Raw genomic sequence first — 12,051 nt, 5'->3', positions numbered from 1 at the left:
CCACGTGGATGCTTCTCTTTTCTTACACCTGTAATAGCAGCAAGCACTTCTACAGCATATGCTCTGTGCTAAGCACTCTTATAAACCCTTTTCTATGTTAATTCATTCAGTTTTCAAAACCATCCAAGCAGGTAAGCACTTGGGGCATCCCCAAGCCAAAGGCTCCCTGAGATACCTAAGGCTCCCCTTCCCCCAGCCTTGACATCTCCCTGACCTTCCTGGGAAGAGCCAGGAACTGGGGACCAGGCAGAGGGATAGAAAAGGACAGGGGAAACCAGTAGGATAGAAGACCAGGGAGAGGGTTTCCTGGATGCCCGTCTCCCTACCCTCAGGCCAACACTATGAGATAGAGGTTGACTCAGTGGAAAAATTGAGCAATGCCTGGTGTCACTCCCTGGCACCAGAGGGCATTTGGGATGTCGGAAGGAAGATCCTGTTCTACTAAGTAACAGAATGCACCTGTACGGCCTTAGACATGCAGCCTGGGCAAAATGCCACCTTTGCATGTGCTCTGGATGATCCCTGATGCCCCTTACCACACCGGCCCTTCCCGAGCCTACTGTAATTGCCAGATGTCTTGAGCCTGCTAAGGCCTTCAGGCTCTGGGCAGCAAAGGAGGGGCAGGCATGACCCCCCCCCCCACCTCCTTCTGTGGAAAGCTGATGACTCCAGGGTCAGAAATAACCCCACAGTCAGCTCCCCGCCTGCCACTCCATTCCCAGAAAGTCTGGGCCCTGAGTCAGAGGGAAGAGCCCAAAAATCAACAAGGGCCCAGATAATCTGCTATGAAAACCACAGAACCATTCCGTGGAATTCTCTGATAAACCAGAGACCTAGTGAAGAATTGAGGCCTGGAAAATCAGATGATTTCCCCCCGAATCCAGCTGCATTCAGGGCTGTGTAGATCTGACCTGTGGGGCCTGAGGAAGAATGGGTATCTTTAGTGCAGAGGGAATGGGGGAGGAGAGCGGGGACTTACTCTCAGAGGTACCCAGGCTGGGACCAGACTGGCACACACTCATCAGGAAAGCTCAGAGGCCAGTCCAGAGTAGGGAAGTGGGCTCACAGGACTAGGCAGGGCCGTCCCGGGGTCAGATGCCCCTCATTCATTTCCTCAAAATAGTCTGGGACACCAGCACCCCACACCCTGAATGAGTCACTGAGCCCAGTCCTCCGATGAGACTTGGATGAATGAAGTGCTCCCCTCACTCCTGTTCACCTACCCAGCAGAAAGGACATGTAACCGATTCCCCAGGATGGAAGAGTGACTTCCACAAGCCCTAAAAATAACTGAACCACTTCATATTCTGAACTTAGCCTCTCCCGCCCGCCCCCACTCTGGCCCACCCCTTAGCCAGCAAGATAAAGGCAGCTGCTGGGGCTGGCAGGGGACAGAGACCCGGGGCCAGGGCAGTGAGAAGGCATCTGACGAAGCCAGCAGAGCAGGACCAACCCCAAGCAAGAAGCTAGAGAGGAACGACAAACCTTAGGCTGCCCCAGCCACAGACCCCAAGCGCGCCATCAGCCAAGTGGGACCCTCAGGTGAGTAACCTGCCTTTTGTCTGACCATGGCAGGGCTGGCTCTCCAGGCTGGGGTCCTCTCTGCACCCTCCGGATGGTTCTCAGGATACCACGTATTAGGGGTGGCAGAAGGAAGTGAAGGGGTCGTGCAGCTGGACGTAGGTGAGTGGAGGGGTCTCTGATATAAAGACTCCATGAGGAAGTAAAGGGAATGGTTGCCACTATCCTGAAGCCTGCAGAAGGGCCAAGTTCTTACCAGTCTAAAAAAATCCAGAAAAGCTTTCAGGAGGCTGTAGCCTGGAGTTTTGATTTTCAAAATACAAGTATGGAGTTCTTAAGGCTTCCAGGCTTCCTCCCAGGCAGCCCCAGTGTCTGGAGGAAAGAGGGGGAGAGGAGAGGTGGGAGGACATGCAGGTAGAGGTGGGAAGCAGGCCCGAGTCTGCCTTGTTAGTCTCCATGAGCAAGGGGCAGGGCTGTCTCAGCAGAGGGTCCCACTGCCCTCCACCTCTCCCCCCGTAGCTGTCACCCTCACACTCTCCTAGGGGTGCCTGCTGGGGAACAGAGCAGCACCACAGCCGATAAGAAAGCTTCACACTCTCTTATTTCTTGGGAGCCAGGCCCCATGCCCAGCTGTTGTGGGTGAAAGTCTTGGCATAACTGGCCCTAGGAATGGCTCCCCAGGGCTGGCCTGAGCCCAGCTCCCCACATATCATGGCCTAGGACCTGGGCTGAGATGCCCAGACCATCATCTTGCCCAGTGGACAGACGGGGGAGGTGGGGGAACAGAGGACAAGCAAGGGAGACCAGATCTGAGTCTGTCCAGATGCAGAGACCTATAAGGGGACTCTGCCAAGGAGGGGCAGACTGGGGACAGAGGTGGGGTCACCCTGAAGGGCTGGCCAGCCCGAGAAGGCCATGTTCTAGAACACTTCTTGGGGCTCAGGCCCCTAACCCTAAGTCTGGTCCCAGTTCTGAATTCTGCCCTCCTCCTCCTCCATCCCTGCCTTCTGGAAACTTAAGCCTAAGGGTCCCAGGCCAGGCAGGGGTGAGGATGGGAAAGCCAGGAGTTGGGTAACCTGCTTCAGGCCTTGCTACTGTTTTGCAGAGCCTCCTGGGACAGCTCCTCTCCCCTCTTCTGGCCCTAGTTTCCCCATCTGTACAATGAGGGGTCAGGCTCAGCGACCTCTGAGGGTCCTTAGGTCTGGCATCCCTGGACTCCATGCTTCTAAGAGTTTGGGACCATAACAGGGATTCTGGAGATTCCTGGGGGTGGCAGAGGGGTGGAGTTGGTGGCCTGCATATACCATCTGCTCAGGACACACTGGTGGTGACAGGACAGGGAGGAGGTGGGGACAGGCACAATTTGCCTTTGGCAGGGGGTCCTCGTTAGAACTCAGAGACTACAGGAACTCCCCAGAGTGTATGGTGAGAAAGGGCAGGATCAGGGAGCCCAGGGTGGAGAAAAAGATAAGGTGAGCCAAGGCGCTCAGGGTCCCACTGGCTGAGCCTGAGCCCCCTCAGGAGGGGGCCCAGGGCTGCCATGCTGAGGCCAGGACCTTGGCTATATTTAGCACCGAGTGTGAAGCAGAGCAGTGGGTCAGGGGCAGCGGGAAGGGGACATGCTTCTCATTCTTTCCCTACTGGCCTCTGGGAACTGTTAGTACACCTGTCACAAGACAGATAAGACACAGAGGACAGAGACCAGAGACCAGAGAAGGGCTTGAGGGGTGGGAGGCCATGAAGGGGACAGGGGTGAGCTCGGGGGAGGCAGTGCCTTAGTGGAAGCTGATTCACCTGAAGAGGAAGAAAGGAGAGGAGCACAGAGCCAGCATAGGGCCGGTTTCACACTGTTGGGACTGAGTCTCCATGAGCCAGGGGCAGAGCTGTCTTTGCAGATGGTCCCATTGACCCCCTCCCTGTAGCTGTCACCCTCACACTCTCCTAGGGGTGCCTGCTGGGGAACAGAGGGACCCCACAGCCGATAAGAAAGCTTCACACTGCTTACCCTCTTGTTTCTTGAGAGCCAGGCCCCAAATAGGGTCTAGGAACCCCAAGTCAGCACTGCCTGTTACTCATTCACCAAGATCTGACCCCTTCTGGGCCTCCGTTTCTGCAAGCTTAATTATGAGCATTTGCGCTAGAAGACCCTTGAGATACCCCAAGCTCAGACGTCTGAGTCTTGGGGTATGGCACATAAACCCCTACCTGGGAATCAGAATCTTGCTCTGCCCAACCATGAGATACCTGGTGAACCTCTACTGCTTCCACTGTGGCATGGGCTGCGGCCCCAGCTATGCAGCGGTCGGCCTGGCACAGGTTGGAGAGCCAGTTGAAAGCCCAGATAGGGATTGGGCGCCTCCCAGTGAAAGTGGCGAGCACGCCCTCTGGTGTCATGAAAGGGCATTTCTTCTCCATGGTAAATAGTCACCAGTTGAGGGACCTGCTGCTCCCTAAGACCCCATAAATCAGGATCCCCCTCCAGGCCACTCACCTGGACTCCGCCAGGGAAAACTGATTTTGGTAAAGGAAGGTGAGGATGGGGCACGTCCAATTTGCCTACTGAAGGTTTGAGCATCCTTGTGGGGTCAAAGGACAGAACTTGATGGGCAGCAGTGCCCTGCTTGCTCCCTAGCAACCCAGGTAATTCTGGGGAAGCCAGGACCCACCTTGTTGGATGGCTCCATAAGACTTGTCACACACCAAGCATACAGGTGGCAGAGTGAGACCCAGCTGAGGTCTGACGAGGGCATGTTACCTCAGGGCCTTGGGCCTTGCTCCTGCCTTTTCTCCCCAAAACCGCCCCTCCCCCTGCCCCGAGGCCCCCAGCCCCACGCTCATCTCTGCCCCTTCTCCTCAGGAGGATGGCCGACACCCAGACGCGGGTGGCCCCCACACCAACCATCCAAATGGCCACTGCAGAGGACCTGCCCCTCCCTCCGCCACCAGCTCTGGAGGACCTGCCCCCGCCACCACCCAAGGAGTCCTTCTCTAAGTTCCACCAGCAGCGGCAAGCTAATGAGCTCCGCCGCCTGTACCGGCACATCCACCCGGAACTCCGCAAGAACCTGGCTGAGGCCGTGGCTGAGGACCTGGCTGAAGTCCTGGATTCGGAGGAGCCCACCGAGGGGGACGTCCAGTGCATGCGCTGGATCTTTGAGAACTGGCGGCTGGACGCCATTGGGGACCATGAGAAGCCAGCTGCCAAGGAGCCCGTGCCCGGTGGCGACGTCCAGGCCACTTCCCGCAAGTTTGAGGAAGGTTCCTTTGCCAATAGCATGGACGAGGAGCCAGCCGGACCTCGGCCATCCTGCGGGGACGTTCGTGCAGCCCGCTGGCTGTTTGAGACGAAGCCACTGGACGAGCTCACAGGCCAGGACGAGGCACCAGAGGGTACAGAGAAGGAGCCTGCAGCCAGCGGAGATGTCCAGGGTACTAAGATGCTTTTTGAGACACGGCCACTGGACCGCCTGGGCTCCCGCCCCTCCATCCAGGAGCAGAGCCCCTTGGAGCTGCGCTCAGAAATCCAGGAGCTGAAGGGTGATGTGAAGAAGACAGTGAAGTTGTTCCAAACGGAGCCGCTGTGCGCCATCCGGGACGCAGATGGCGCCATCCATGAGGTCAAGGCCGCATGCCGCGAAGAGATCCAAAGCAATGCGGTGAGGTCAGCCCGTTGGCTCTTCGAGACCCAGCCTCTGGATGCCATCAACCGCGACCCCAGCCAGGTGCGGGTAATCCGGGGCATCTCCCTGGAGGAGGGCGCCCGGCCTGACGTCAGTGCAACTCGCTGGATCTTTGAGACACAGCCCCTGGATGCCATCCGGGAGATCCTGGTAGACGAGAAGGACTTCCAGCCATCCCCAGACCTTGTCCCTCCTGGTCCGGATGTTCAGCAGCAGCGACATCTGTTTGAGACCCGAGCACTGGACACGCTAAAGGGGGAAGAGGAGGTGGGGGCAGAGGCCCCACCCAAAGAGGAAGTGGTCCCCGGCAACGTCCGCTCCACCCTGTGGCTATTTGAGATGAAGCCCCTGGACACTCCCAGAGACAATGTCCAAGTGGGTCACCTGCAGCGGATGGGTCCCCAGGAGGGTGAGGGTCTCCTATATAAGCATCTAGCTAGTGACAGCTCCTCAGCACTGTCCCTCTCTCAGACTGCCCCCCAGCGGGACGGGGTGAAAGGGGATGTGAAGACCTTCAAGAACCTTTTTGAGACCATTCCCCTGGACAGCATCAGGCAGGGTGAGCCTCCAGCCCCCAGGAGTGTAAGCAGAGCAGAAGGAATTGATTCTGCTGGGCAGTCTCAAGACACAGGGTCCCCAGTGTATGCCATGCAGGATGACAAAGGCCACCTCCATGCCCTGACGTCTGTCAGCAGAGAGCAGGTCGTTGGAGGTGACGTGCAGGGCTACAGGTGGATGTTTGAGACGCAGCCCCTAGACCGACTGGGCCGAAGCCCCAGTACCGTTGACGTGGTGCGGGGCATCACGCGGCAGGAAGTGGTGGCCGGAGACGTGGGCACCGCTCGGTGGCTCTTTGAGACCCAGCCCCTGGAAGTAATCCACCACCGGGAGTGGCAGGAACGACAGGAAGAAGAAGGAAGGAGCCAGGCATGTCCCCAGCCTGAGGCACTCCCCAAGGGTGACGTGCAGACCATCCGGTGGTTGTTTGAGACCTGCCCAATGAGCGAACTGGCAGACAAGCAGGACTCCGAGGTCACAGATCCCTCGTGTAAGACCAAGGCACAGTCCTGCACCTGGATGTTCGTGCCTCCACCCCAGGACAGACCAGAAGGCTCCGGGGAGCAGCACCTGAAGGTTAGCCAGGTCCAGGCTGGAGAAAGACAAACAGACAGACATGTCTTTGAGACGGAGCCTCTGCAGACCTCAGGCCGTCCCTGTGGAAGAGGGCCTGTGCGATACAGCAGCCGAGTGGAGATCCCGTCAGGCCAGGTGTCTCGTCAGAAGGAGGTTTTCCAGGCCCTGGAGGCAGGCAAGAGGGAAGACCAGGGGTCGAGGGTGAGCCCTGAGCCCATCCCTGCAGGCTCTGTGCACAAGTTCACCTGGCTCTTTGAGAACTGCCCCATGGGCTCCCTGGCAGCTGAGAGCATCCGAGGGGGCGAGCTCCAGGAGGAGCAGCCTACGGGCCCATCAGACAGCAGGGTGCTGGAGAGGCAGGACACTGCAGCTGAGAGGACGCTGCGGACTCTGCATGCCATGCCTGGCATCCTGCACCGGGGAGGCGTCCTCATGGAGGCCCGAGGGCCGCGGGAGCTCTGCCTGGCCAAGTACGTGCTCCCAGGCCCAGGACAGGGGGTGCCCCACATACGGAAGGAGGAACTAGTGTCTGGTGAGCTTCCCAGGATTGTCCGCCAAGTGCTACGCCGGCCAGACCTGGACAAGCAGGGGTTGCTGGTTCAGGAGGACCCAGTGGGCCAGCTCCAGCTCAAGCCATTGACGCTTCTAGCTCCAGGCAGCAGCGGGAATGTCGAAGACATGGACCCTGAGTTCCAGCAGTTGCTGGCTTGTGGCTTGGGCACCTCGGTGGCGAGGACTGGGCTGGTGATGCAGGAGACAGAGCAGGGCTTGGTCTCACTCACTGCCTACTCTCTGCAGCCCTGGCTGACCAGCAGGGCCCCCGAGAGGAGTAGTGTTCAGCTGCTGGCCAGCTGCATAGACAAAGGAGATCTGAGTGGCCTGCACAGTTTGCGGTGGGAGCCACCGGCTGACCCAAGTCCAGTGCCAGCCAGCGAGGGAGCCCAGAGGCTGCCCCCAACTGAGAACATCATTCATGTTCCCCCCCTGGACCCCAGTATGGGGTTGGGGCATCTAAGAGGCCCTGGGGCCACTCCCTACCCCCCACAGGCCATTGGCAAAGCAGTCCCCCTGACTGGCAAAGAAAATCAAGAAGACAGTTCCATTGGACAGAAACGGATGGCAGGTTTGGCACAGTCAGAAGGAGCCACGAGTACACCCCCAGGGCCTGGAGCCCCAGACCTCCAGGCCGCTATGCAGAGTCTGCGGATGGCAACGGCTGAGGCCCAAAGCCTGCAGCAGCAAGTTCTGAATAAGCACAAGCAGGCCCCCACCCAGGGAATTATCTCCCCCCACTTCCAGGATGGTTTTCTGCAAGCACCCGCCACAGCCACTAGGTCTTCCCAGAGCAACACCGGGCCTATGGCTGGAGGTGACCCCAGGATCCCAACAGCCCCCAGAAAGGTCAGTGGGGAACAGAAAGCACTGCCTGGAGGGCTGCCTGGAGGGTGGGTGACTATTCAGGATGGCATCTATACTGCTCAACCTGTGAGGACCTTTGACTTACCTGGAGGTGACCAGCCCTCTGAGACTGAACCCCCACCAAGGGGCAGGGAGACTATCCTCTCCACCCAGGCTCCCAGCCCACTCCAGGAAGGCCCAGGTCGGAGTCTTGGGCCAGGGAGGGAGGAGTCTGGGGGCTGCACACAGACGGCCTGGGGAACTCCAGAAAAAACAATGGCAAGAATGGGCCCAGGGGGCCTCCGAGCTGCAGAGACCACCCTGAAGGCTGCCTCTTTAGCCCACCACACTCTGGTCTCTGGGCCTCAGGCCGCAGGTGCCAGCCTACACTCCCATAATGCCTCTGTTCCCCCTCCTCCTCTCCCAGCTGCTGTGACAGGACCTGACTTCCCAGCCCACCATGATGAGGACCCCATCCAGCAGGCATCCGAGCTCCTGCAGGACCCCTTTCTCCACTCCCACAGCAGCCCTGCTGGCCAGAGAACCCCTGGGGAGTCACAGACAAAGACCCCGAAACTGGAACCCACCGTGTCCCCAAGGAAGAAGCCCCAGGTGCCCCCCAAACCTGCCTATCTAAGCCAGATACCCCCTCCTCAGAGGCTGCCCAAGCCCTCAGCTCTATCTCCCAGCTCCTTCCAAAGAGAATACAAACAAGGTGAGAAAAATGCAGCCGTCCCTCCGCCGACAAATGTGCCCACCACTGCAGGCCAGGCATGCACATCTCCGGCTGGATGTCCCCATGGTCAGAGTCAGCCCAGCTTTCAACATGGCCCCAGCACCATGGCCCCCAAGCCCACCGACAGTCAGGCTGTGAGCAGCAGTTCCCAAAGCCCTGAGCCCCCCAAGCTCTCAGCTCTCAGCAGTGAACCCACCTCATCACAGCAGGGCCCCAGGCCCCTCGGAGAGAAGCCCATGGACGTTTCCCAGCAAGAGGTCCCTGAGAGCCCTGACATTCTACAGGAAAGCCAGCAAGAGCTCCAGAGCCTCCTGAGCCAAGTGCAAGCCCTAGAGAAGGAGGCAGCAAGCAGTGTGGACGTACGGGCGCTGCGGAGGCTCTTTGAGGCCATGCCCCAGCTGGGAGGGGCCCCTCAGGCTCCTGCTGCTCCCCGCAAGCCTGAGCCTTCGGTGGAACAGGCCTTTGGAGAGCTTACAAGAGTCAGCATGGAGGTTGCCCGGCTGAAGGAACAGACCCTGGCCAGACTGCTGGACATTGAGCAGGCAGTGCACAAGGCCCTCAGCTCCATGTCTAGCCTCCAGCCTGAGGCTAACACTGGGGGCCTTTCTCAAAGACCCCCAAAGGACCACAGTGCCTGCAAGGTCAGTGTCATGGGCAGCACTAGAGCCACGCCCAACTGCTCAGTCCAGGAGGTCAGGGGTCAAACTGCAGTCAAGAACCAAACCGAGGTTCCATGTCATATTGAGGTCCAGAGTCAAGCCAAGGTCAGAAACCACACAGAGGCCAGAGGTCAAGCAGTCTCAACTGCCACCAGGAAGCCGGAGACATTCAGCGAACATTTAGGCCTCCCTCGAGTCTTGCCTTCCAGAAGAGATTCACCCTCTTCCCCAACCTTCATCTCCATTGAGTCAGCCACAAGGAAGCTTGCAGAGACCCCCAGCCCCAGGGACAGCCCAGATGTTGTGAAAAGCACACACCAGGCCCAGGATGTGAGCCAGGTCCTGCTCCTGCAGAAAGGTGTCCAGGACAAGAACGAAGTCACCCAGTGCTCTGGACAGGCCAAGGCTGCCCCTGCCTCAGCCAGTCCCTTGTCCAGCGAGCGGCAGAAAAGTGTTCTGGAGCTGCAGACAGGGCCTGGTGGCTCCCAGAGCCATGGAGCCGTGACAAGTGTCACTGAGCAGTATGAGGAGGCGGATGAGTACAGAAACACAGTGTTCACATCCTCCACCGCGGTCACGGAGCAGGCAGGGTCGCCCAGAGGCCCAGCTCCCCACCTTGGGCTCCACACCTCCCCCTTGTTGCGGCAGTTCCTGCACAGCCCAGCTGAGCTCAGCGGTGGCTTGGCAGAAGCCCAGAGGGTTCCCAGGCCCTGTGACCACTCCCAGCCTGCAGCCCAGTGAGGCCCTCCGCCTCTCACTGCAGCTTTCCACCTGTCCCTGGGGCACCTCCCTCCAGGGAACTGAGATGGGTGCTACCTTTTGCACACATGAGGCCAGGACCAAGATGAAAGGGCATCTTTGGAGACCTGTGGGCTGTTTGCCTTTTGTTGGCTCCATCATTAGGCCCGGTTCTTACAAAGGAAGGAAGAAGGAAGAAGTCCACTGAGTTGCCTGGGCATGGGAGTAAGATGAGGGAGGGCTCACAGCTGCTTATTGAGGGTGTAATATGTGCCGACACACATGCTCCTCACACAGACCTGACCCACGCGTCAGTCTGCGTGCCACTGCCGCAGATGGAGCCCCCTGAGTGACCCATCACCCTCGGCCTTTATTTCTTTTATTATAAGTCAAAATGTCCTCAGCCATCTGCTCTTTAATTCCTGGAGATGACAGGGCCAACTAGACACTGGATTGGTCTGTTGGGGACTGGTCTGAAGGCCCCAGAACGGCCCTGCGGCAGCCCCTTTATCAACATTTCCATCCATCAGAGGGGTCATCCTGGCAGCCCAAAGGTCACACAGACAAGGTTGGCAATCAGAAATGCCCCTAGAGCCAAAGGTACTGCCTCCCCGCCCCCACTACCCCTCACTCTGCATCCAAATGGGAAGGAAACAGTCTGAATAAACCCAACTTTTATTCTCTCCTCTGTGTGTGTCTGACTGTTTATGCATCTGTTCCAGAGTCTGGGTTCCCACTGTCAGGAAAATAGCCACAACTTCCAGGTACCCTGTTTTCCTGGCAACAGCAGTGTTAGAAGGCTGGGAAAAGCTACCCCTTCTTCTACCATCTTGGCTGGGACCCAGAAAGTCCTGCTCACTCCTTGCTATTCCTGTACCTTTGGTCTCCCCTCCTGGTGGTTCTTGGACATGATCCTGGAATGGCATCTGACCAGAATCCTGCTCCAGGCCCAGGATCCTTCCCGGGATGCCTCACACCAGGAGAACTCCAGTGACCAAGATTGCTGGGCCACTTCTCCCTGCTCAGGTCAGGCGCTGTGTGCGGAGCAGGGGTTCCTGGGAAGGGGAGGGCACAGATCCTTGCCTGGAAAGCCGGAATGATTAGGTGAAGGGCCCTTTTCACACTTTCAAAAAGCATTGAGCACCTGCTGCCTGCCAGATCTGTTCTAGGCAGCAGAGACACAGAAGTGAGTTCTAATGGGGTTCTGCTCTCAGTGAACTGACTTTCTTTCAGAGACACAATGAATAACCAGAAAAAACTGGATCACAAATAAGGACGAGGCACTCGACTGGGCCACTCTCTCACTCTGGAGTTGGGGTCTTAAAATATAGTGATGTGACAATGACAGGTGACTGCCTTAGAGGAGTTGGCCAACGCAGACCTCGCTAATGAAAAAAAAAAAAACTCACCTGAGATCTGATTAATAAAGAGCCAGTTATGTAAAAATCAGGGGGAGGTGCATGCTAGGCAGAGGGAAGAGCACATGCAGAAACCCAGAGGTGGGAGGAAGTTTAGTTCCTGGATTTCCTGGATAGCCCTCTGTAGGAAGGGGCTTTAGCAAATATGATTGTCCGCCCCGCCTCACATCCTGCCTCCTACAACGTTATGTGGAAATTTGCCCACACTTTGCTTCAGTTGAATAGGCACACTCCTATCCTACAGCCAGCCAAGGGCTCAGCCCTCCACACTCTCACAGCCCCCACCCCATTGCCTGCTCTGCTGATATGGGGGGGGGGTTCCCTAGGGCAGCAGAGCTCCGACCTGAAAGGAGCCCATTGCCTGTGGAAGACTGTGCCACGTGGGAGCAATCAAGATACCAAATCTACCCACCTGGTCCCCGTACCCACATCTTGCTGGGCCCCTCGCCACATGTCCACCTCCCCTGCTCTCTGCAGGACCTCACTTGGTTCCAGGGACCAGCATCTTATAGTGTGATTGTTCTCAGTGTTCTCATCTGTGATGTGGGCACAATTATAGTACCTAGCATTGTGGAGATTAGGTGAAGTAATATGTATAAAGTGCTTGGAGCTATGCCTAGCATCTGGAACTCAAAGACATATACTTTTAGTATTATTGTAATGATTAGTTTTAACATATCTTTTCTCACCTCCAGGTGGAGTCCCTGTCTTGTTCATTTCAATATCTCTAGTGCTTGTCACAAGTGCCTAGGACTCCATAAATCTCA

At 57.6% G+C, this 12,051-nt stretch overlaps 1 protein-coding gene across 2 annotated transcripts; it reads left to right on the top strand.

The window, feature by feature from the left end:
• The first annotated feature begins 1,390 nt into the window (after nucleotides 1–1,390).
• Nucleotides 1,391–10,551, top strand: XIRP1 (xin actin binding repeat containing 1). 2 transcript variants are annotated; one of them, XM_081072175.1, is made up of 3 exons: nucleotides 1,391–1,542; nucleotides 4,379–7,736; nucleotides 8,161–10,551. In XM_081072175.1, the coding sequence occupies exons 2-3, from the start codon at nucleotides 4,383–4,385 to the stop codon at nucleotides 8,167–8,169; spliced, it is 3,363 nt and encodes a 1,120-aa protein (XP_080928301.1). In that variant the 5' UTR covers nucleotides 1,391–1,542; nucleotides 4,379–4,382; the 3' UTR covers nucleotides 8,170–10,551. The 2 variants fall into 2 exon arrangements, with proteins under 2 accessions (XP_080928301.1, XP_080928300.1); XM_081072174.1 differs by having other exon boundaries at nucleotides 4,379–10,548.
• The last annotated feature ends 1,500 nt before the right edge of the window (nucleotides 10,552–12,051 follow it).

This window comes from Rhinolophus hipposideros, assembly GCF_964194185.1.
Source record: "Rhinolophus hipposideros genome assembly, chromosome: 14".
NCBI lineage: Eukaryota > Metazoa > Chordata > Mammalia > Chiroptera > Rhinolophidae > Rhinolophus > Rhinolophus hipposideros.
This window is presented reverse-complemented; position numbering and strand designations above follow the sequence as displayed.

Coding starts and splice junctions, on each gene's coding strand:
- XIRP1 (XM_081072174.1), top strand. CDS start 4,383: ATGGCCGACACCCAGACGCGGGTGGCCCCCACACCAACCATCCAAATG.